At 41.5% G+C, this 26691-nt stretch overlaps 1 protein-coding gene across 1 annotated transcript in view; it reads right to left on the bottom strand.

Annotated features, from left to right (window-relative positions):
- UHRF2 (ubiquitin like with PHD and ring finger domains 2) overlaps positions 1-26691 on the bottom strand; it is an 86394-nt gene that overhangs the window by 35241 nt on the left and 24462 nt on the right. The window contains exons 2-4 of the mRNA XM_066616593.1: positions 25534-25776; positions 20028-20290; positions 7034-7252 (exon numbers count right to left, since the gene is read on the bottom strand). Coding sequence (XP_066472690.1) covers positions 7034-7252; positions 20028-20290; positions 25534-25776 — 725 coding nt within the window. The remainder of the gene's footprint in view (positions 1-7033; positions 7253-20027; positions 20291-25533; positions 25777-26691) is intronic.

Below are 26691 nucleotides of genomic sequence, written 5' to 3'. Positions count from 1 at the left end.
CCAATATGCTACTGGGGAAGAGCTGAGGACAATTACAAGTAGCCCCAAAAGAATGAAGGAGCTGGGCCAAAACTGAAAGGTCGCTCAGCTGCGGATGTGTCTGAAATTGAAAGGAAAGTTTAATGCTGTAAAGAACAATATTGCATAGGAACCTGGAACATGAGATCTATTAATCAAGGTAAGTTGGATGTGGTCAAACATGAGATGGCAAGATTGAACATCGACATCTTGATAATTAGTGAACTAAAATGGACAGGAATGGGTGAAAATTCAGATGAACATTATATTTACTACTGTGGACAAGAATCCCATAGAAAAAATGGAATAGCCCTCACTGTGGAGAAAAGAGTGAGAAAAGCAGTACTGGGGTACAATCGCAAAAATGACAGAATGATTTCAGCTCGAATTCAAGGCAAACCTTTTAACCTCACAGTAATGCAGGTCTATGCTCCAACTACTGATGCTGAGAGGATGAAGTTAACTGTTTTTATGAAGATTTACAACACCTTCTAGAACTAACACAAAAAAGGATGCCCTCCTTATTACAGGGGATGGAATGCTAAAGTAGGAAGTCAAAAGGTAACAGGAAAAACAGGCAAGTTTGGCTTTGGAGCACAAAATGAAACAGAGCACAGGCTAATAGTTTTGTCAAGAAAACACGCTGGTCATAGCAAACACCCTTTTCCTACAACCCAACTCTACACATAGATGTCACCAGATGGTCTACACCGAAATCAGATGGATTATGTTCTCTGCAGCCAAAGATGGAGAAGCTCTATACCAGGGGTGTCAAACATAAGGCACGGGGGCCAGATGCAGCCACTGAAGCTTTTTATCTGGCCCTCAAGCTCGCAGCTGTTAAGCAGTGCTGAGGTGGCACTGCTGAAAGGGCAACCTGCATGATAATTTGGCTCTCCCATATCTTGAAATATATCAAGTTTTGCATATTTTCTCTTCTGTCATTTGCAGTTAACATGTTCCTAAGTGACAAAAAAGTGCTTATTTCTGGTTATGACCTGCTTAATGACATCACTTCTTGCATAATGACATCATCTCCGACCCTCATCAGGCATCATGAATGCTATTCGGCCTGCTGTATGAAATAAGTTTGAGACCCCTGCTCTATACAGTCAATAAAAACAAGACCTGGAGCTAACTGTGGATCAGATCATGAGCTTCTTATTGCAAAATTCAGGCTTAAACTGAAGAAAGTAGGGAATAATACTATGCCATTCAGGTATGACCTGAATCATATTTCATATGAATACACAGTGGATATGACAAATAGATTTAAAAGTTTAGGTTTGGTAGACAGAGTGCCTGAAGAACTATGGATGGAGGCTTGCAACATTTTTCAGGAGGTAGCAACCAGAACTATCCCTAAGGAAAAGAAATGCAAGAAGACAAAATGGCTGTCTGAAGAAGCTTTACAAACTGCTGAGGAAAGAAGGAAAGCAAAAGGCAAGGGAAAAAGGAAAAGATATACCCAACTCAATGCAGATTTCCAGAGAATAGCAGGGAGAGATAGGAATGCCTTCTTAAATGAGCAATGCAGAGAAACAGAGGAAAACAACAGAAGGAATTTTCTTGAAGAGATCTCTAGTCTTTCTCTTCAAGAAAATTGGAGATATCACAGGAACATTCCATGCAAAGATGGGCATGATAATGGACAAGAATGGTAGGGACCTAAAGGAAGAAGATGAGATTAAGAAGAGGTGGCAAGAATACACAGAGGAACTCTACAAGGAAGATGTTAATGTCCCCGATAACCACGATGGTATGATCACTGAACTTGAGCCAGACTTCCTGGAGTATGAAGTCAAGTGGGCCCTAGGAAGCATAACTAACAACAAGCTAGCAGAGATGACAGTATTCCAGTTGAGCTCCTTAAAAGATGCCCCCCTACACTGCTACTTCACCTAGTGCTTAACTCTGCCCCCAGTGCTGCAATCATCTGCCAGCAAATGTGGAAAACTCAACAGTGGCCTCAGGATTGGAAAAGATTATGGAGAAAGCAAGGGAGTTCCAGAAAAACATCCATTTCTGGTTCAATGATTATGCTAAAGGCTTCGATTGTGTGGATCACAACAAACTGTGGTAAGTTCTTAAAGAAATGGAAGTACCAAACCACCCTATTTGTCTCCTGAGAAATCTGTATGCAGGGCAAGAGGCAACAGTTAGAACCGGATATGGAACAACTGATTGGTTTAAAATAGGGAAAAGAGTACAACAAGGCTGGATATTGTCACCCTGCTTATATAACATATGCAGAGTACATCATGTGAAAGGCTGGTCTGGATGAATCACAAGCCGGAGTTAAGATCGAAGTTAGGTCGGAGAAATATCAATAACCTCAGATATGCTGATGATATCACTCTTATGGCAGAAAATGAGGAGGAACTAAAGAACCTCTTGATGAGGGTGAAAGTGCAAAATGTGGCTTGAAACTTAACATTAAAAAAACTAAGATCGTGGCATCTGGTCCCATTACCTCATGGCAAATAGAAGGGGAAGAAATGGAAGCCGTGACAGAGTTCATCGTCTTGGGCTCCAAGATCACTACAGACACAGATTGCAGTCATGAAATTAAAAGATGCTTGCTTCTTGGGAAGAAAGGTATAGTAAACTAGACAACTTAATGAAAAGCTGAGACATCACCTTGTCAACAAAGGCCCATATAGTCAAAGCTGTGGTTTTCCCAGTAGTAATGTATGGCTGCGAGAGCTGGACCATAAGGAGGGCTGAGAGCCAAAGAATAGATGCTTTCAAATATGGTGCTGGAGAAGACTTTTGAGAGTCCCCTGGACTGCAAGGGGATAAAATCAGTCAATCCTACAAGAAATCAACCCTGACTATTCTTTGGAAGGACAGATGCTGAAGCTTAAATACTTTGGTCATCTCATGAGAAGGGAGGACCCTGATGCTGGGAAAAATTGAAGACAAAAAAAGAAGGATGAGAGGATGAGATGGTTAGATAGTGTCAAGGAGGCAATGAACATGAATTTGGACAAACTCCAGAACTTAGTGGTAGACAGGGGGGGCCTGGCATGCTGTGGTTCATAGGGTCACAAAGAGTCAGACACAACTTTACGACTGAACAAAAACAACCAAATTCACTGTTAAAACAAGAATTTTAAAAAGGGAATTTTTAAAATTTTTAAAAAGGGAAAGAGGGGGGACCCGGGAAACTATAGGCTGGTCAGCCTAACATCCATACCGGGTAAGATGGTGGAATGCCTCATCAAAGATAGGATCTCAAAACACATAGACGAACAGGCCTTGCTGAGGGAGAGTCAGCATGGCTTCTGTAAGGGTAAGTCTTGCCTCACGAACCTTATAGAATTCTTTGAAAAGGTCAACAGGCATGTGGATGCGGGAGAACCCGTGGACATTATGTATCTGGACTTTCAGAAGGCGTTTGACACGGTCCCACACCAAAGACTACTGAAAAAACTCCACAGTCAGGGAATTAGAGGACAGGTCCTCTCGTGGACTGAGAACTGGTTGGAGGCCAGGAAGCAGAGAGTGGGTGTCAATGGGCAATTTTCACAATGGAGAGAGGTGAAAAGCGGTGTGCCCCAAGGATCTGTCCTGGCACCGGTGCTTTTCAACCTCTTCATAAATGACCTGGAGACAGGGTTGAGCAGTGAAGTGAAGTGGCTAAGTTTGCAGACGACACCAAACTTTTGGTGGTGAAGACCAGAAGTGATTGTGAGGAGCTCCAGAAGGATCTCTCCAGACTGGCAGAATGGGCAGCAAAATGGCAGATGCGCTTCAGTGTCAGTAAGTGTAAAGTCATGCACATTGGGGCAAAAAATCAAAACTTTAGATATAGGCTGATGGGTTCTGAGCTGTCTGTGACAGATCAGGAGAGAGATCTTGGGGTGGTGGTGGACAGGTCGATGAAAGTGTCGACCCAATGTGCGGCGGCAGTGAAGAAGGCCAATTCTATGCTTGGGATCATTAGGAAGGGTATTGAGAACAAAACGGCTAGTATTATAATGCCGTTGTACAAATCGATGGTAAGGCCACACCTGGAGTATTGTGTCCAGTTCTGGTCGCCGCATCTCAAAAAAGACATAGTGGAAATGGAAAAGGTGCAAAAGAGAGCGACTAAGATGATTACGGGGCTGGGGCACCTTCCTTATGAGGAAAGGCTACAGCGTTTGGGCCTCTTCAGCCTAGAAAAGAGACGCCTGAGGGGGGACATGATTGACACATACAAAATTATGCAGGGGATGGACAGAGTGGATAGGGAGATGCTCTTTACACTCTCACATAATACCAGAACCAGGGGACATCCACTAAAATTGAGTGTTGGGCGGGTTAGGACAGACAAAAGAAAATATTTCTTTACTCAGCGTGTGGTCGGTCTGTGGAACTCCTTGCCACAGGATGTGGTGATGGCGTCTAGCCTGGACGCCTTTAAAAGGGGATTGGACAAGTTTCTGGAGGAAAAATCCATTATGGGGTACAAGCCATGATGTGTATGCGCAACCTCCTGATTTTAGAAATGGGTTATGTCAGAATGCCAGATGCAAGGGAGGGCACCAGGATGAGGTCTCTTGTTATCTGGTGTGCTTCCTGGGGCATTTGGTGGGCCGCTGTGAGATACAGGAAGCTGGACTAGATGGGCCTATGGCCTGATTCAGTGGGGCTGTTCTTATGTTCTTATTTTAATAATCATGTTCAGTATTTCACAGAAGTAATGTACAAAAATTAAACAGTAATATCTGGAATACATGGTGAATACAAAAGTCTTTTCTTTTGATGAGCCATTTGGATTATTAAGGGAATTATGGACATTGTTCAGAAAGTGAGTAACATGGGCTTTCCTACCATCAACACATACCCCAATCCTATGGATGGTTACTCAGAAGCAAATATACCGAGCTCTGAGGATCTACTCTTAAGTAGGTATACTTATGACTGCAATTGAATTCAGATTCCCATGTCAAAGAAAATAAAATAAATGATGGCTTCTGTATCAAATGTAATATGCATGCAATATTTATGGTTTCCAAGACAGGGGGGGAAATTCCAAAATGCTAGCATCATCTGAAATGGAAAGGCAAAAAACACGCATAGATCACACTGAAAGGAAACAGAATTCTTATACACTTGCCTATAATAATATCTGAAGGAGTATCTGAGGGTATAGAGTGAGATGCTCTATTATAGAATTAAAACTGTATAGATACAACTTGAAGTGTAAGGAAGTCCTCATTCAGTTCAGTAAGAGTATGAGATAGAACAGAGCTATTCAAAGTGTCATCAGCCGGCAATGCAAATATCCTAAAGCGCCACGCCTTTTACTCACCCTGTAACTGTAAAGACAGTCTGATACACATAAATTTAGCAGGTGATGTTTTATCCAGAGCGGAGGAAAATGATGCAGAAAAGCTTTGCCTGCTTAATTTCTGGATGTTAGCCTTCTGTTAGATATTGGAGCAGGGTCAATAACAATTGTTGTGTTGTAATTTAAAACTAAATAGCAATACAAATTCAGAAAGGAAGCAGACTCATTTCTTACCTTTTGAACAGTCAGTCTGCAGGTCCTTACACAAAACAAAGAAAATGAATAAGGCCACATAAAAATCTCAAGGATACTTATTTTTTTGTTACATTTAAACTTCTCCTAGCTTTACAGCTTTAAGAAAGTTTTAGATCCTGTGTTCTCAATCAGATCAACAGAATGCTATGTAGACCAACTATATTTGGTCAAAAATATCCATGTTACTGAAAAAGGGTGACTCAACCATTATTTTGGTTTGATTCACAGGCAGTTCCAGCCAGTTGTAGCTGGGAACAAGCCAGGGGAGGGACATACTTGGCCCTAGGGTATATTAATTCTCCACTCTTAAGCAGATGGGAAGATCCAGCAGAGCAGCAGCAGAAAAGAATACATAAGTCACTCAGTACAGGGAGTGGGAAAGGAGGAATAGAGCAGTGCAGCCACACTCACCTGTTTCCACATAACCCTGAAATGGAATAGGAAGGAAGCAGGGAGATTTACTGAACCTAGGCAGCATGTGCCATGGGCCAAAAAAGCAACTGGGATGAAGGAACCAAAATTAAAGACCACAACAGTTTCAGGATTTGTCTTTCTGGATTCTGAGGCTAGACAATGAGGAGTCCACAATCCCCATGCTGCAGGGTACTGTGCTTGTGTGAGAAAGAATGATGAACAGCAGGGTCTAACAGTGTTCTGGATCTACGAGGAGAACTTACTCCTAGTAATCCAATCAATCGACATAAACTATATCTAATTTTAAAGAGATCAACTTCCTTATAGAAACAAAGCTTCCAATTCCAGCATCCAAAAGCAAAAAAATTAAAATTTAAAAAAAAGTTGCAACGAGAAACGTACTGTTGAGGTATGAAATGATTAGTTGAGGACTAAGATGATTACTGGCCTGGGGCACCTTCCTTATGAGGAAAGGGTACAGCGTTTAGGCCTCTTCAGCCTAGAAAAGTGATGCCTGAGGGGGGACATGATTGAGACATACAAAATTATGCATGGGAAGGATAAAGTGGATAGAGAGATGCTCTTTACACTCTTACGTAACAGCAGAACCAGGGGACATCCACTAAAATTGAGTGTTGGGAGAGTTAGGACAGACAATAGAAAATATTTCTTTACTCAGCATGTGGTCAGTCTGTGGAACTCCTTGCCACAGGATGTGGTGATGGCATCTGGTCTGGACGCCTTTAAAAGGGAATTGGACAAGTTTCTGGAGGAAAAATCCATTACGGGTTACAAGCCATGATGTGTATGTGCAACCTCCTGATTTTAGAAATGGGCTATGTCAGAATGCCAGATGCAAGAGAGGGTACCAGGATGCATGTCTCTTGTTATCTGGTGTGCTCCCTGGGGCATTTGGTGGGCCGTGGTGAGATACAGGAAGCTGGACTAGATGGGCCTATGGTCTGATCCAGTGGGGCTGTTCTTATGCTCTTATGAAATTTGAAATCCTTTATTTTTATTTTTTTGGTTGTTTATGTATTATGAAATTAAGAAATAAAATCTTACCCCAGCATAATTTTGGCATGAACTTCTTTGTTAGTCCTTGAAATTTCTCTCAAAGAGGTAATTTCTGCATCAAACCAGAATCCTCTCTCTTCTGGACTCTCAACATTGTAGTTAACCATCACCACATCCCCCACACATAATTCATTCCACTTGAGAATAGTTCGTGCTCTTGGTCGTAGGTTGCGGGCCTTCATTTCTACGATGCCACTCTCTGGATATCTTGAATAAGCAAAACAAAAATTATGAAATCATCCATCCTATCATAAAACCGATTACAGCAAATACAACATTCACACTTTGACCATGAAAAGGATTAATTTTTAAAATCTCAGTTAATGTTTCTGAATCAAAACATTGTTGTAAGTCTCTCATCAAATTCCAGGTTGGTTATATTTGTGGCTTTATTTTCCAACAAGCCACAATTTAGGGAACAAGGCAAACAAATACTGAAATCTTAAACATTTTCTTAAAAGTAGATCCAATACCACACAATAGAACTCACAGCCCAATCGTAACTGGCTATTATGCTGCTGGAACATGCATTCTAGCAGCATAACACACTTTCTGGCTGCCATGAACACAATGACAGAGAGTGTGGCCTGGTTGCTGCTGGAAGCAGTTAAAGGCCAGGTCCATGCAGCAATGGACCATGGACACCCACCACCTCACGTAAGTGTGATCAGGGGTCGGGAGGGAGTCAACAGGGAGAGGCAGAATGAGGCAGGAGGTGAGCAGAATGAGGAGATCAGCAGGGAGGTGGGCAGACTGGGTTCACAAAGGGGATGGGTTTGGCAGCAGTGGCATCCAACGAGTCCCAAACCCCTTCCTGGGACTGATCTGACTTCACAGGTCAACGTGGATTTGCATCAGTGATATCACAGGAGCAGATCCAAACTGAAGCACCAGACCAGCAGGGACTTATCCTCGGGAAGAGAACAAAAGTTCCCTTACCCCAAGGAAGACTCCTCAGGCCAAAACTCCCCCACGGGATTCAGCAGATGCCATGTTGGTGTCACTACATCGCCACATGGGGAGTTAGGTAGGATTAGGCTGTTAGTCTCCGTGACAAATGGAACATCCCATAATTCATAGCAAAATGCTTTTGAGTATAATGCACAGCAATTTCAATCAAATTTTCTTCCAAGAAATATAATTAGGATTATGGCCTAAAAATCTCAATTCAGGATCATGTCCACATCTGAAATATATTGACACTGAAATTTACAGGGAATGCCAATAGGAGCACTGAAAATGAAGATTTTAGTGTAGTTTTCAACAGTTAAGCACCACAGTGTTACCATTCAGAAGAGTACATTACGTACACCCAATTGCTTGTATATGGCAGTAAGACGATAAACTTTGAGACACAGACCCTTGCCATATCTGAAAAAATGTGAAAAGTTGTTTGCCAAGTAATATACATGAATCCAGTTGCATAGTCATCTTTTGCAAAAGACAAGGGCAGTCTCTGCCAACTTACAGACCAATCCTAACCAAATTTCTGCACTGCAGTGTAGCAGAGGCAAGGCAGCCTCCACCATGTCCAGTGCAGGAATTGTGGCTGCTCCTTTTTGGTGCAGCTGCACCAGTAGAGGCGGGGGAAGGACAGGATTGAGCTCTCAGTTACAGAGCCCTAACTTAAGAACATAACTTAAAGAACAAAATATTCTTCACAGAATATTTCATAAAACAGCTCAGTTTTAAAATCTGACATAAGTGGCAGTACTAGCATCATGCACAACCCCTGCTAATTGGGTAAGAGGCACTTTTTCAAGTGGGTGCTCCTTTTTTTAGCAGGGGGAGAGTAACTGGCCCACCTCACCCCAGCACTGTCTGTTCTAATGGCTGTCTGCTGGTATTCATTTGCATCTTTTTAGATAGTGAGCCCTTTTGAGACAGGGAGCCATTTAGTTATTTGATTTTTCTCTGTAAACCGCTTTGTGAACTTTGAGTTGAAAAGCGGTATATAAATACTGTAATAATAATAATAATGCACTCTTAATAACCCAGATTTACAGAGAAGGAACCACCAGGTGCATAGAAACACAGCAGCCCCATCAGATGATCCTTTCTTATCATGTGAGGAAAGAGAACAAGGGCATACTTGTCCTACTTCCAAGGCCAAAGGAATTCTAGTGTGAGCATAATACTCAACAGAGCATGCGCATACAAAATCCAATGTGGGCTCAGATTGCACAATTAAATCAGAATCATCTGAGATATTGATCATATTGCTCATGCCAAGGCATGCTGAATTTCATGCATGCATGCCTTTAAACATTTTGTCCTCACTTAAATATCCAGCAGCCTTAAAATAGGACAGGTATTTCAGATAGGCAGGGAAGGAAAGTACGATCTCACTTCCCCAACAAACGCGGAGGTAGTGTAATGATATGAACTAGGTCATAATTAATTCATAGATTTGGATAAATTAAGATATAAGGCATCCTGGAGAGCCAGGATGGTGTAGTGCAGCAGTTTTCAAACTCTCTTGGAAAGTTTGAGCCACTTTAAGTTCTTGCAGGGGCGGGGGGGGGAGGCAGTGGGGGCGGGGGGAAGGCAGTGGCAAGATCCCCAGGATCGCGCTGCTCAGGGGGCTGCAGGGGATTGGCTGCACATACCCGAGCCTTTCTGCAACCTCCCGGGGTGCGGGGAACCCTGCGTGACCTTCTGCAGGCTCCCTGCAGCTTCAGAAGTGAAAGTGGAACGATTGCGCCCCACTTCCTCTTTAGCAGAAGCAGGGCACAATCGCTCCACTTTGGCTTTCAAAGCTGCGGAGAGCCCTGCAGAAATTTGCACAGAGCTCCCCACACCCCCGGGAGGCTATAGGAGGCTCAGGTACGTGCAGCCAAACCCCTGCAGCCCCCCTTAGCGGCGTGATCCTGGGGATCGTGCCACTGCCTTCTCCCTGCCTCTAGGCTGCCTCCACCCCATAAGGTGAAAGTGGCCAGGGCCCACAGGCTGGGGCGTCATGACGCCCCAGTTTGAAAAGCCCTGGTGTAGTGGTTTGGGAGCTGGACTGAGCCCTGGAACATTCAGGTTCAAATCCCCACTCAGACACGAAACTTCCTGAGTAACCTTTGGCCAGTCTTATCTTTCAGCCTCACCTACTTCACAGGGTTGTTATAATGACAAAAGGAGGGAATGATCCATATACACCTGAGGTCCTTGGAGGAAGCATAGTGTAAAAATGTGGCATTACATGTCACAAATACCAATTGAGATTTCAGAGGGTCAAATTATTGACTAAGTTCCTGACTGTGCATTGTCTGAAATCTTTCCACAGAGGCAAAAGGTCTGCTGGAGAGTCCAGTGCAAGAGCTGACAACCAGTAAGGTAGGATAGAACCTCTGCTGTAAAAATTAGGGAGAATTAATATGTCTGAAGGCTCAAAAATGGGAGAGCTAAGAGACAACTGGGTAAATGAATGCAGAAGGGCAAATACAGTGGAGAATACAAGGGAGTTGTATAATAGCTACAAAAGAGACATCTGAACAATTTTTGAATACATATATTACACACATTTTTGCTTATATCCTTTCAAAAATGTTGGGTGTGGAGTGGCATAAGTCTAGTCAAGAGAAAACTTGCAGAACAGGGAGGAAGAGGATGGTTCAGATATATTTCAAATTGAACAAATGTGGCTAGAGAATCAGGAATGTACCCTCCAGTAACATACTCCCTCCCTCCACATCCCCCTCGCACGTTCAATTTAATAACTTCTTGGGTTTGTTGTTATGTTCAGTTTGTTGTTATGTTCAGACTGACAAATTATGTTTTGTGTGAGCACTCCAAACCAAGCTTGTTAACCTGTATTCAAACCATCGTTTCCAGTGCTAGTTTGGAGGGTTCATAAAAATCAGTTTGCCAGTTCAAATGTAATAGCAACCTATGGCTGGCCAAAGACTGAGTGCATGAAGATAAGAAGAAGGGATAGTGAGTGACAGCAGGACTTGTTTGAAGCACTTCAAAGCCATAGTTTGATGGACAGAAAAGCTCTATAGCCTTTTAGCAAAAGTTCAGAAAAAGCAATAAGCTGAAAATTGGTGTTGGTTCCAAGCAGTAATACGTATACCTGCCCCCCCCCAAAGAAGATAGAACTATATGTGAAAGATGACAAATAAACTGATGGAAACTGTGGCAGTAGAATTTGTGGCACAGTATAGAATACAACAACTAAAGTTCCATGTTCACCTTTGGCTTTCTGTGTGAGCCAAATACATGGAAGAAAATCATGCTGACTATACCTCCTCAGTCTTTATGCAACTGCTGTCCCCCCCCCCCCAACATCCATGTTTTCCACTAAAGTTAAGAATAAAATATACACGTAATTGAAAATTCTATGCAATCTGGGCCCATGGCTATGAGTTCCAGTCCAACACATGTATACAGTTGTACATATACTGAGCCTATTCTCACTTTCAGCTGAACATACAAAGATAAGAGGCAGTACTGGAAGAGGCAATCCTGGTTCTCCGCCTTGCAATCACTCAATATGTGGACTGAATGTGAAAACAGTGTAGTAGTGATAAATTAAAAAGGCTCTTGAATAGATGGAATAGTTGCAGGATTTGATAATGTATAGAGAAATCAGGGAGAATAGGACATTTGGGGGAGACCTTTAGGAGTTAAATAACATACCTGAAGACTCAAAAGAGAGCTGAGAGGCACAAAGCAATATATTACTAACAGTTTTATGAAGTGGAGAAAAATGATAGTAGTAGGTGGTTATGCATGATTAGCCGTAGTTAGCATGTGAGAGTTATGAACTCAAAAGACAGTTTGCTAGATTCCAAGTAGCTGAACATGCTGGCACTAAAAATTACAAGATGACCTGTACAAGTTGGAGGATTAATGAAAGTCTGATGAAACATGGAATGGCTAAAGGAATATCTACAGAAAAGGGTTACCAGGGAGAGAGCCAAGATTCAGGATCCAGTCTCGGGATTTGTTAATGTTGCCACTGCTATCATTTTTTTCCCTCCTGCTACCCTTTTCTGCCTGCCTCTTAGCTATAATCCTCCATGTGAGTGGGGAGAACATCAGAATATAAGGGTAAATGCTAAAGCTTTTCTAACTGTCTCTTTGTTTGAAAGCAAGTCTACCAATCAGAAGACAGATTTAAACTTCATCAATGGATCCACCAATAAGAGATAGCTGCTTAAATGGAATCTGAAATTTGGCATTTAGTTTAAATCACATAAGAAAACATACAGTTTTCTATTTGTTACAGTTTTCATACATACAGTTACTATTAAACTCATTCTTAATGAACATGTGGAACTATTTGTACTGTTTCAAAAATTTAATCCAAAATTAGTGGGGCAGAGAGAACAGAGACATTAAATAGCAACAGATGTAATGGGTCTGGGGAGACAGGTCCAGCTATGTCCTCTTTGGTTTTTAACCTTTTAACTGTTCAATTCGCCACACTATGTTTCCTTATTTTGTTCAAAAGTGAGATTCTGAAAATCTGAAAGCACCAGCATCTTCATAATACAGCAAGAACACACACTACATTTGCAATTATGAAGATTTCCATAATATATCTGCATTTAACATGCAAAGTTTCTATCTCTAAATCCTTGCTCTAAGCATTGAAAAATGCACCTCCCAATACAGAATATAAACCTCAAACTATAGTAGTGCATTGTAGCATTCAAAATGCAGCACTGCAGTACGTGAAATAATGCAAGTAGACAAAGAAATAAAGAAGATTCTCATTTCAGTTCCATGAAAGAAACTAAACTTTGCTAAAAAACAAGACAAAAATGAAGCAAGTTCTTTGTTCTCTAAACTAGTATATTATTCGTATAGATTCGATTTTAATTATTAAAATCTTAAGCATAATTTTAAAGAAACAATCATATGCTTTTCAATTAAATTCATATGATAATCTATATGCATGCAAAGCTGAATTATTCTTCCAGCTGCATCTGTTTAGCCCAACTAAATAATGGATACAATTCAAAACCTGTTGAAAATAATGGCAAATTTCTTGATCATTTTGACAGATTGCAACTGCACCCTGATACATTTGAAATAGTAACGTGAGGTGACAGAATGTAGAAGTATCCCCAAACAGGGATTAAACCTTAATATGTTCAGTTTAATATTTTTCTGAAAAAAACAAAACAGAAAGTTTGAGCGGGGAAAAAACATACGGCACAATAGATACTCTACCCTGTTAAAGCTAACCCTACCGAACCTGCTTCTAATTTTAAATATTAATACTAACATAGCAGAACTCTCACGTGATCTCCCATCTCTATGGAAACCTTTCTTAGCAATTGGTTGCCCATGAAGACTCTAGTTTTTCTTGACCACAGGCTGCATATGTACATTTTTAGAATGTGATTCAGACAAAAATGTTAACTCTAAATACACATATAAGAAATCTATTCTGAAATTAAGGAAAATCCTTTCATCCTTTCCCCATCTTCCAATGATTAGAGTAAAAAAAGATGTCCATTTAAATTCATTCACTGGATCCACAACAAAAATACACAGTATGCAGTATTTCCAGATTTCATTTATTTTCCTTTTCTCAACCTATATGGATCATTTAAGCAAGGCCCCAAAATTAAACAGATCAAGCAACAAAATCCAGCAAGCAAATGCACTTGAAAACAGGCTTTCACGCACAGGCTGCCATGTTGGGTATGGTCCTACACACACAAAAAGGTGTCATCCAGAGGGCAAAATTCCACAACCAATAGAAAGGCATGTATAAGTCTCAGCAAAAAAGACAGCGGCTGCCACCAGTATTAATAGTTCTGAACATCTGTCAGGGCATGGAAATATTTGTAGCACTCCTATACTGCAGTCCTAATCTGGATTACACATATACCCCCCACAGCTGTATTTACATTTTTTTAAAAAACTTAAAGGACTAAAATACTATCAGTTCACTTCTTATTAAAAGAAAGGCACAAAATAATTATTATTCCAAAAAGACCACAAAGAAAACATTTTTGGTCACTGATTTTTACTCCCCCCAAAACACTGTGTACAATTTCCCCCCCACAAACCATTTTGTATACATAACAGTATAAACTAAGCATATACTTTAGCAGGAACTCTAATAGCAAGTTTCTGTTAGCCATGATTAGCTCATAATACCACATGCAATCTACCTGCTTCTCTGCTCACAAATGGTAAATGAAAGCTAAGAACAGTTCGTGATCACACCACTGACAATCTAACTTTAACTACAATGAAAAGCCTGGACTGTTTTACATCTGCAACATCTCGCATAACACTTCTTTCAAACTCTCACTGCTATAGCAGGGCAATGCACACAAAAACAAACTAATTCAAAACTGAAATTTCATTACTGTTTCCTTTGTATTCACTCTAAACATACAAGTGCCTCAAAAACTCACAGTGACAGCCTGCATACAAACAAATAATGTGATGGGCCACCAATAATACTTTTATCTCATGTTTATTCCTGGAATACATTTTTAAAAACAGAAAACAAAAATATAATTGTTATAGCAGCGTTTCTCAAACTGTGGGTCAGGACCCACTAGGCGGGTCGCGAGCCAATTTCAGATGGGTCCCCATTCATTTCAATATTTTATTTTTAATATATTAGACTTGATGCTACCAAGGTATGTCACTGCATTTGGGGAAATGTGACAGACCTGTACTTTTAACAGGCTACTATATATGTATATTCTTTTAACAATGATAGTCAATGGGACTTACTCTTGGGTAAGTGTGGGTAGGATTGCAGCCTAGCTTTGATAAAAATTTTCCTGCTTGATGATGTCACTTCCGGTCATGACATCACTTCCAGTGGGTCCTGAAAGATTCTCATTCTAAAAAGTGGGTCCCGGTGCTAAATGTGTGAGAACCACTTTGTTATAGTATAGCTCAGGAGTCTCCAAATTAGAACCCATGGTGAACGTGGAATGGTAAGGCTTTGTCACCACAGCACCATGGCCAAAATCATTATGCAGGCACACAGGATCTGACCCATGGGCCAGAATTTTGCATCCCATGGGTCGGATCCTAGTATAGCTGGATCACTAAAGTGATATTTTTAAGTACACGGGCAGCTCAATCCTGCGGTCCCATGGCATGCAGCTGCGGTGGCACCAAAAACAGCAGCCGCTACATCCAGCCTAGCACACCCACAGCGACCACAGGCAGCACCTCAGGAGAAGGGGACTTTCATCCCCTTCTCCAGGGTAAGGGAAGTAGCCCCACAATGGGTCGGCGGTGAAGGAAGAGTGTTCATGTAGGGTGCCGAGCCCTGCACAAACGCTCTGAATCCGGTGGAGCGGAACTCCACCAGACCTGCCTCCCTCCCTCCCCCCGGGCAAGCCTCCTCCCCAAGGTCCTTGATACCAAGGTCCAAGTGTATGACATAATGTCATGTACTATACATTTCCAGGCTTCTTGATGAACCTGGGGACTGGCGGTCACCACAGGTGCCAGAAGATGACATTCTTTATCTTACTAGGAGACTTCAGTAAGCTGACTTGCATGATCTTGCGCTCTTATTTATGCTTTCTAACTGGAATCTAAAATACGTTCTTCTCTCAAATTACAAATATTTATGGCACTAACATCCAAACACCATGGCCATTAACTTCCTATATCATGAAAAACGCGTAGTGTAAGCTTTTGGTTGTGAAAAGTTCTGAGCACTTTCTAAGCAATCTTCATCATGTATATCCAGAAGTAAATTCTACTTACTGACTCTGCTTCAATGAAATTTACTCTTCAATGAAATTTAAGCAAATTTACATATGCTTAAAATGAAAGACTTTTGTTTACTATTATTATTCAGTATTTATATACCACTTTTCAACTATTTTTTATAGTCCTTGCACATGTATAGAAAGAACCAAACAAATTTCATAGTTACTACCTCCACCGTCTGTTCCATTTGCCCCTAATTAGATGTACTGGAGCAGCCTATTTATCCTCTGTAGGCAGAAAATGTGCAGCTAGGTGGAGATGGAGCTCTCTCCCCGTGTGTGTGTGTGTGTGTGTGTGTGTGTGTGTGTGTGTGTGTGTGTGTCTCTCTCTCTCTCTCTCTCACACACACACACAGGTGCCATAGCAGCAGAGGGGATTGCTTTAAAAGAGAAGAGGGGATTGCTTTAAAGAACCCAGGGAGTGTTTGCTGAATTCCCCCCCCCAGATGGTGCAGGCTATCACAAAGCCTTCCCACCAAGCAAAGCATGCTATTTACAGCCCAATCCTCACCACACTTTCCTGGGAGTAAGCCCCATTGACTGGAATGGGGCTTACTTCTGAGTAGAAACACATACGGCTGGACTCTGAAAAGCTCAGCATCCCACCTGTGAAAGAATCGGGACAGCTGGCAACGGGGAGGGCTCAGGAGGGGGGGCAGGAGGGGGAGGAGAGGGGATTGCTTTAAAAAATCCAGGGAGTGTTTGCCGAACTCCCCCCCCAGATGATGCAGGCTCTTGGGAAGTCTCGGAGAGACAGGTGACAGTGAGCAGATAGCCGGACTACAAGTCCCAGAATGCTCCAGGGCAGAGGAGTTTCCATGATGGTGGTTGGGAGGGTTGCAGGAGCGACAGCAGCGAAGAGGAGAAGAACCTGCAATGCTGTTGGGAGGCCGCCTGGGACACAGACGCTTCCCAAGCAAGCTCACCATTCCAACTGTGAAAGAAGCAGGACAGCTGGCAACAGGAGGGCTGAGTACGGAGGGGAGGGAATTGAGAACAGCTGCCTTAGTTTCCTTCCAACCAGAAGTGTCAGGCTGTAGCCTATTTGCTCTATGGACTCAGCACAACTTGTCACAGAATGGAACTAACGCGGATAAATAGGCTCTACCTGTATTCCATTTCAGAGAGTTATATATTGAATGCCTGATCAAGGGTTTTGAATACAGCCCTAGATAGCATAATATAAATCATTATGTTTTAAAACTCAATTAATATGCAGTATAGTGCACTCAGGAAATACCATAGACAAGCTTAAATTTTCACCTTGACTTATCTCGGGGTGATCGACTTATCAGAGGGCAGAGTTTTTCAACTCAGCAGTTGCATTTCAAGTCAGTTGCATTTCAAGCAGCAGGCACTGCTTGACCATTAGAAGCAATTCAGAGATCCTTAGAGGGCTGTTAATTTCTATGGTAACTTCCCTGAGAAATTCCAGCCAAAGTTAACCTTATATTTTCCTCCAGAGAAAAGGGCTCATCCTTGTTCCATTTTGAAAATGCTGCTGCAGCCTGGTTCAGTTTTGCAAATACTTGCATTTGGCAGGTCTGTTTTTTTTCAGCACCAGGATGTCATCCTCCTTTCCATCTGAAACAAAGTCCCAGACTACAATTCAGTGCACCATTACTTAAGAATAACACCCATGGAAAGCAGTGGGTCTATTTGAGTAAAAAGGGTTGCAACTATATGTAGCTACACTTCTCATCTCTCTACTGTGAATTGAATTGCACACTCCCAGTAATGTGTTATAAGGTGTATGTTATAGGTAGAACTTCTGGCTTAACACACCAAGCACCTTAAAGGTGGATTTGATTCATGGTTCTCCAGCAGTGAGAACTTTTTCACTTGTATATCCCTCGGCAGCCTATTTCCATAAGTTATACCCTTCAATTAGCAAATTAGCAAAATGTTTGTAATTAATAATATAAGCCCTCGTCTCCTCTGTATGAAAACCCATACCTCATGTATTCATCACAGTATTTTCTTTTTTTATCTGTTTGAAGAACTGATGACTATGCCTTTGCACTGTTTTGCAACATAAGAACAGCCCCACTGGATCAAGTCGCTCTCTTTTGCACCTTTTCCATTTCCACTATGTCCTTTTTGAGATGTGGCAACCAGAACTGGACACAATACTCCAGGTGTGGCCTTACCATCGATTTGTACAACGGCATTATAATATTAGCCGTTTTGTTCTCAGTACCTTTTCTCAGTGTCCTGAGAAATTCTTGGTGATTGATCACTTTCCATATTATGTTTCTGCTTTTTTACTGTGCTGGTTTTCAATCACTTGTTCACACATGAATTGATGACCAAAAACTAGCAATTGGTGGGGATTTCACAGCCAGCTAGCTACCTCCCCCCTTCCTGCCTTGCTGGCCCTGCAAGGCATTCTGGAGCACTACCTGCCTTTTTCTGACATTATTCCATTCTTTCTGAAGTACCCCTAAAGGTCCTGTTGAGTGCCCTTGGGGGTACATGAACCCCATGTTAGGAACCACTGTTTTACTGGTATGTTGTTTACAGCGCACTTACTACAAAAAGGTGGTGAAGACCAGAATTTTAAAAAGAATAAAAATGTAGCTTATGATCTTTTACTATGTTTTTAATAGAGACTGTACAGTTCTTGGTAACAATTCCTAGTAGCTTATTTTTCAGGATTAGGCCTTAGGTAAAATCAGACAAAACTACAGTCAGAGACACCCCCCCCCCCAAGTTTAACCTCCTACGTATCCAAGGATCACAGATAATTCCATGATATTTTTTGCTCAAAACCTGCCCTCATCTGTGAGGTCGACTTATTGCGGGTATCTGCGGTGTGTGGGTTTCTTGTGGCCGACTTAATTTAAATCAGCTATTTAAAACAGGTCTGATTGTCACCATATGATTTCAACAAAACATTTTTCCTGCCGAACATTTCACTATCCAACTCTAAAACATTTTACTACTTATACTTATCTACTTATACCTATACTACTACTACTACTACTACTACTACTACTACTACTACTTATACTGATCACTGGAATCCATAGCAATCATTAAATTGACCAGACTGCCAGGCAGGTGTGTGAAAAATAAAATGATAACAATTTGAATATATACTTTTACATCAAACATTATTATTAAAGGTTTGCATTTATTAACTGAATATATCTTATAACAACATCCCCTGAGCAGTGGATAAAAAATCTATTCAAAAACGAATTTAACCTAGTAAAAAAAGACCTCACCCTAAATGATACATAGAAAATAACACCAACAGCACAATCCTATGCAAGTCTACTCTGAAGTAAGTCCTACTCTGTTCAATAGGGCTTACTCCCAAGAAAGTATGGATAGGATTGGAGACAACATTTATCTATCCCAAGAACCACTCTCAACCTAGTGTTACCAGCTTGAAAGAGACTTGCTGAAAACCCCTGCCCAAATTGTTAACCCAGAGACAAAAGGATTGTGCGCAAAGATTACGATTGTTACAACAGAATTTGGTGGCCATTCTTCTTGGCAAGTATCTTTGGCCTACATTTTCCATCCCCCACCCCAGTGTAACCCACTCACAGATACTTCATCGCTCAGGCTGCAATCCTATGTGCACTTGCCTGGGACTAAACCCCATTAACTATAGTGGAACTAACTTTTGATTAAAAACATATAGGACTGCACTGCTAGAACATTGTGTTGATACTCATTTCCTTGAAACCAAGGCTGCAATCCTATCTACACTTACCTGAGAGTAAGCCCCATTGAGTATAATGTGACTTACATCTGAGTAGACATGCATAGGATTGGGCTCCAAGTATTCTACATTCAAAGCACACTCTTCATAGTAAAAGTTAACAAGGCAAAATAAACAATGTGCTTTCCTGTGTTTTTCTGACTACCCAACAGCAAACCCAATTAGTTTCTCCTTGTATTTCTAGATAATTTGTTTGGGTTTTCTTTTTAAGTTATACACTGATTGCAATCCATCCATATCTTCTAAAACACAAGTACTACTACAAGCCTAATATATGGTTTCACATCCTGTGGAGGGCTGAGTTTCTGAAAGGAAAGAACTAAAGTAAATATTTTGTCTAAACTTCCAAAAGAAATTCTATCACTCCCAGGAAATTCATTATATCCAACAGAAATGGTTTATGGCTTTTTAAAATACTGTTTCCTATGAACTTTGAAATTTGAACTTGTTTTCTTAAGGTTCTCAATTTTCTGTGAGAATTCTTAGTTTATACAAACCATATAAACTCACATGGTGTCCTCATAATAATATCAGCAGCACTTACTCATCATACTTGATATGATAAATAGTATCTTCATCAGTGTCCATATAATCTGAGTAAGATGTGGAAGGTGCATTGTCCAAATTGTTTGTACGTTCTCTAGAGTTATCTTGGCTTAAGTTTCCATTAGTCCTTTTGTAACTACTGCCACTCTTTCCTTGAGCTTTTCCATTTTTATGTCCTTTTGATGCTCGAGTTACATTTTCTATATGAGCTTCAAACCAGGATCCTATAGTGACATCTCGGGCATCGACCAATTCATTTATCTAAAAATAAATTTGACAATTAGTAAATGAAGTTAAGCAGATAAAATAAGCAACTTACTTAACAATGAGGACATTTTTGGCAAACTGTAAGCAGTTACAGGACAATACATTAACTGAACTATAGGTGCATTCTACTAACACATGCTTTAAGTCAACAGAGTGTGAAACATTTCAGCTGCAACACACCTTCATTCAAATAAACAGAATGGGACTTACTTCTGAGTAGACATGCAGAGGCTTGTGCTGTAACACTACTAATGTACAGTACTTGTACAGTGGCCCCTTCTCATCCACAGGGTTGACTCAATGCAGGTTCTGATCCTGCATCTGAAGGATCTCTCAGAGGCAGCCAGAGGCCCTCTCCATGGATTTCATTATCTGCTGATATCAATACCCACGGGGGTCTGGGAATGGATCCCCTGTGGATACCAAGGGCCCACTGTATATGACTTTCTTATAATCAAATGTATAAGAAAATTATTTTAACCTAAGATGTTAGGAAGCCACAGAGCTAAACCTATTCTATGCCACTCTTTCCTCTGTCACAACATTGCTCACAGTCATTAAGAATATAGTGAATGTGGAGCTTCTATTCACTTTTGGGCTTCCCAGATTTTAGCTTGTAGAGTTTCTATTATTTCACTGCTTTCTCCATTAACACATTTTCACTACAGATTATTTCCTACTCCTAGAAAACAGTTCTCTCCTCACTCCAACATTGGTTGGCAACCTTCAGTCTCGAAAGACTATGGTATAAGCCTAAAGAACCCGGTATTCCCAGGCGGTCTCCCATCCAAGTACTAACCAGGCCTGACCCTGCTTAGCTTCCGAGATCAGACAAGATCGGGCATGTGCAGGGTAACAGTTGCTGCTAGTAACACTCCAACATGCCACACCATCTTCCAACATTAGCATTATTCATTACAGTATTGGAAATTTTGATATTGTTGTTAGTTAAGGAGATAGATAAGAGTCGTATGCTACAGCACAAGTAGAGGATGAAGCTGATCTGGTCTCCATGAAAGTGCCAGGGTGGTGATGTGGTAACCCAACTCAAAGTCACTTCCAATTCACTGTAGAGAGGGTGGCATGCAATTTGCTGCCCAGCATTGCCTATATGGGCATCAGAGGAAGCAGTGCAAATGGTACTCCACACTGAGGGAGAGTAAAGACCCCCAATTCTAAATTAATTAGAATCACTCTAAATCAGTGGTTCCCAAAGTCCTACTCAGATTAGGAGAAACCTCTAAGTCTTTGCATGGGGAGGAGGTACGGGGGGCAACAACACGATTGCTATGATCATGCTGCTGCCAGGCAGGGAGTGTTGTTTGTTTTTTTAACTTATCTGGGGGTGCTATGGCTCTCCTGAAGGTCTGGGGAGCCTTCAACCACCTCTGAAGGCTTCAAAATGTAGAAAAGGGGAAGAAAAACCCACTTCCTGTTTCAGGACAGTGCGTTTGAAGTTTCAGGAAGTGAGTTCCTCCCCTCCCATTTTTCTACATTTTTAAACCTCTGGGAGGGCTGCAGAGGGGAGTGCAGGCTCCCTAGACCTACTAGAGAGTCATAGAGACCCCCACATATGTTAAAAAAGAAAACCCTCCTTGCCTGGCAGCAGCATGATCATAGCAACTGTGTTGCTGTCAATTTCTGGTTCCCCTTTTTCCAGTTCCCCTGGTGGATCTCCACACCAGTTTGGGAACCACTGCTCTAAATGAATTAGATGGAAATAAAGATTTTCTGCTTATTTCAATGAAACTTCTAGCACAACCTTATTCAATTTTACTCAGAAGTAAATACCATAAGTTACAACTTTAGTAACAACTAAAGGCCCAAACACACCAGCAGGAAGTCCAGAGCATTCCTGCTTGCACCAGTGGTTGCTGGGAGGCCTGCTGAAGGAGATAAGTCCAGTGCAAGGGCGAGGTAGGGGAAGGAGGTGCTGAGCAAGGTGGGGGAGAGCAGAACAGAGCAGCAATGGGAGTGGGATGAGAAGACTGAACCCGTCAAGGGACAGGATTGGCAGTACCAGCACACCGAATCCCCTTCCCGGGGGTCTGATCCTCCTGTAACCAAATCCCCTTCCTGAGTCTGATCCTCCTGCGTGGACCAATGCAGATCTTGTATGAATCACTTGCACCAGTGATATCACAGGCATAGGTCCAAGGTGATTATGTCCCCTTACCCTGAGGAGACATCCAGCAGTCAAAAATCCCCTACGGGATGCAGAGTAACTTGCACCATAGCCGCTGCACTGCCGTACAGGGATTTATGTTGGATTGGGCTGTGCATCTCAAAAACTAATTTGAAAAAACCATGCAAATCTTTGGTGATGTGTAGCTAAATTATATTTTAGAAAGTATAATTACCTTCCTATCTTCACAAGAAAGCACTAGCTCCGGGAAGTACGCTCTTATACCATCTCCACTTGAGTTTGGTTGCACCTGCTTCTGTGACCATGTTCCTCAGTCCCATTGTGACAGGGACAGAGGAATGGGCAGATGGGTGAACCAAATGAAAGATCTTTCAAAGACAAGCCTAGATCTAGCCCACAAGTACTCACTGGATCATAATGAATTCAATATCAACCTCCAATTAAAAAAGTAAATGGAACAGTTCTGGCATAAACAGACAGTTATGACCATAGGTGAGTTATTACACTGAACTCATGAGCCCTAGTAATAGGCTTCTAAGAACCGAACTATTAACAATGCCTGAATTCCAGCTGCAGCAGTATGTAGTTTGGTATCAGCAAATTTCTATGGTAACTGAATATTAAATGAGGCATGTGAAAAGGCTTCTACATTTTCAGTCAAATGAAAGCAGCACATAAGCTCCCAGAGCACAGTCTGTAAAACCATGTAAGAAAACTAGATTCACATACGTTTGAAAGTGAAAGAAAAAAATAAAATCATTTATCACAAATCATTTGCGGTCATCATATAAAAGAAAATGCATTGTATTGCAAAGCATCTTTCATTGTATTTCTCATCATTTCCAGTAACATGGCACCAAGAAAAAGTAAAATCCAAATATGTAATTTCCATGTCTTCTATGGATTTAAAGAAATCTAATATGCTTCACTAATCCAGTCTAGAACCACAACCAAAAAATATTAACCATAGACAAAATGTGAACCCACAAACACAGTTTCCATGACTACCTTTTTATAACAGATAACCTGCCCACTATGAATAAATCCAACATTATCACAAATCAACTAAACAATAAAAAAAAAAACTATCAGGATACCAAAATCAAATTTATAAAAGATAATAAAGACATTTCATGAAAAGTTCAACATATTTTTTCAATATTTTATAAATGATAAGCAAATAGAAAAAAAGAGTTCTTAATTATTGTATCCTCATAAGTTTCCCACGCTAACCATCTCAGACACCTCCTTAGATTCCCACAGTTTCCATTATATCTTCTATACAGCATGGCCTAACCTTCTAATCCTGTAGGTAGTATATGAGAGCCCAAAGGTTGATGCCTTGGGCAATTTTCCTGGAACCCAGTACTAAGACGCTTAATATCCTCCATTAAATTGGTGGCTTCAAATGACCCTGGAAATTAGCAATTCTAAAAAGAAGACAACCAATGGACATCAGGAAGCAGAATTCTGAGTTTAGAGCTGCCCTTACAATCATAATTTTCCTTGAAGACACAAAAACATCAAATACAGGTGTCATAAAATTTGGTTTCAATGCTACTGCACCCAACACTACCATGGTTGGGGTGAGCTAAGTGTGAAAAAAGTATGAATATCACCACAAGCCATAATGACTATATGCAAGTTTTAGAGGGCCCCCATCATTGAATGCAAGTGGCAACAAGATACAAGTAGCCTGTTGTCTTAAGCACTTCCAGAGGTACTTGTTGGGCCACTGTAAGTCACACCCTTGGTCTAATCCAGCAAGGCTCTTCTTTTGTTCTTAAACAGTATTAACCAAGTGTTAAGATAAGACCACAAATTTTAATGCTATAGAAAACAGGGGATTGGGGGGAAGGGAGAGAGAGTAATAACCTCCAACAGCCTGCTTCTGATTGTGTAACCAAAGTTAAGTGACAGTATTATAAATGCACCAGCTCTTGAACAACCTTGTGGGATATAGCAGGGGTCTCCAAAACCCGGCCTGGGGGCCAGATGCGGCCCGCAGTGGGCCTCACTTGTCCCCTGAAAGCCTCTGGCCCACTTGGCTGAACATGATTGGAGCTCTGCTCTGGTTGCATCTGGAGGGTGTTCTAAGGGCCACAGAGATTGAATGAATGAGCCCATTCATTCATTTATTCACTCATCTAAGTTCCAGCTCGAGTTTATTTATATAAATTTTATATTTATTTCTGGCCCTCTACACCATGCCAGATATTTGATGCAGCCCTCTGGCCAAAAAGTTTGGAGACCCATGGGATATAGAAAGACAAAACTTGGTCTCTTCCTTGTTTAACCTAATTATCTAACTTGCAAAGCCTAAAATTTTTTTTACTTTATCTTAAAGATTTATAACATATCCAAGGCAGCTTACATAATAAGACAATAAAAACAATTCAAACATATTAAAGCTTTTCTAAAACATGTTTGTCTTTTTGGCACAGGGCTTTCACTTACAGCCTGATCCTACATTGCCCCACCAACGGCGCTGCACTCAGCAAGTGTGCTGTAAAGCATGTTCACACCACTCAGAGTAAGCTGCACCACAAGAGAGGGTTGCACCACTCCGCTGGTGCCACAGTTGGAGCCCCAGCCATAGGTGGAGAGCAGGTAAGCACCAAGCAGTGCAGGGGGCCATGGGGAGGGTGGCAGGAGAGCTGGGGGATGCCTCCTCCATCAAATACAATGCTCTGTGTCAGGCTTCTGAGCCCAGCATGGAGCTTCTCAACTCTGTATCAGCGAAATAGATGGCACAGAGCCAATGTCCCCTTCCCCCAAGGAGACATCCAGCATGCTCAATTCTAGCACAAGATGCAGCAGGAGCCTTTTGAAGCAGCTTCTCCTATGCTGGATAGAATTGGGCCATTAGACATGTACTCACAGCCCAATCCCATGCAAGTCCACTCAGAAGTAAATCCTATTATAACCAATGGGGCTTACTGCCAGTTAAGTGTGGATAGGATTGCAGCCTCATTATACAAACCTCAAACTTTAAAGTCAGCCTTCTCACAGCTATTTCACATGGAGATGAAGTTTATTTTTAAAAAAATACTAAATCTGTGGACATAATCCAAGATCACAACTACATTACCTTGTATTGTCCAATGCCAGGATCAATAAGAAATGAACGGGCTGATGTCGATGGTTGATTAGATGATCCGCTGTTTGCCCTTTGCTTGACTTTGTTCTTACAGTTGGCAACTGAGCAGGAACTGGCCTTTCCATCTTTCTTAGTCAATGGAGTGGTAGGAGCATCAGATTCTGAGCGTATCAAAAGTTGAACTATATCATTCAGTCCAACATTATAATCAAATAAAGTGTGTCCATCTTCAAGCTACCCAAAACAAAACCAACAAAAAAGAAATCAGTAAACATTATTTCAAAACCGTAAGGTTTTAAAACCTTAAAAAATGTTTTTTTTAAACCTATAACTTTATATGCCTGTGTGTCACTAAAAGATTTATATACCAAATAAACTTTGAGAATTGCATCAAAGCCAACTGATAGTAAGGATAACTTACAGGTACAGAAGCATTATAGAATCCTGAGGTGGGAAGGGGCCTTCAAGGACATCTAGTCCAAGCCCCTCTTGGAGCAGGAAAATCAGAATGTTTGTTATCTGGCATTCTTTGAAGGTTAATCAAATGTGTTGATTACTCATGTTTTACACGGATACTGGTTATTCCAGCTTTACGCTTGTGATGAAAGAGTCAAAGTTTCTGTTTGGATTTTCCCTCCGATTCCTTCCAATGGCTGAGGTCCCTCAGACTCAAAAATGAGGAACAGCCAATTGGAGGGCTGAAGAGGTGGGACCTGAGGGAAGTCTCTAAGCCCGAGGGAGCCTCTGGTAAGCAGAGGGAATCTGCTGGGGAACGCAGGGAACAAGAGCTGCAGGGTCAAAGAGACAGGACCTTCCCATCCAGAGCTGGGAGCTCTTAGTGGCCTCAGTTCAAGTTAGGCTGAGTGAGATCCAGGCTCCGCCTAGACTTGGTCTGCAAAGCCAGCCCCATTCAGGGAATGTTTACTTGTTGCAACCCAAGCCTGTTAAATTGATTTTCCTCACCTGTAAATAAAACCTTTTGGTTCAAAATCTCTGGCAGAGTGAGACCATTTAACAACCTTGCATAGCCTTCTGGGGGAGGGGTTTTGCCCAAAGAGCCATTCTGGGAACCAGATCTCTTGGGCTGGTGAAAGCAGACAGATCTACCAGGTCCTGTCCCATCAAGCTGCAGATTAATCCAATTGGAAG

The sequence above is a fragment of the Tiliqua scincoides genome, chromosome 2 (genome assembly GCF_035046505.1).
Source record: "Tiliqua scincoides isolate rTilSci1 chromosome 2, rTilSci1.hap2, whole genome shotgun sequence".
NCBI classification, from domain to species: Eukaryota; Metazoa; Chordata; class Lepidosauria; order Squamata; family Scincidae; genus Tiliqua; species Tiliqua scincoides.
Note: the sequence above shows the minus strand (reverse complement) of the source record. Positions and strands in the feature narration are given on the sequence as shown.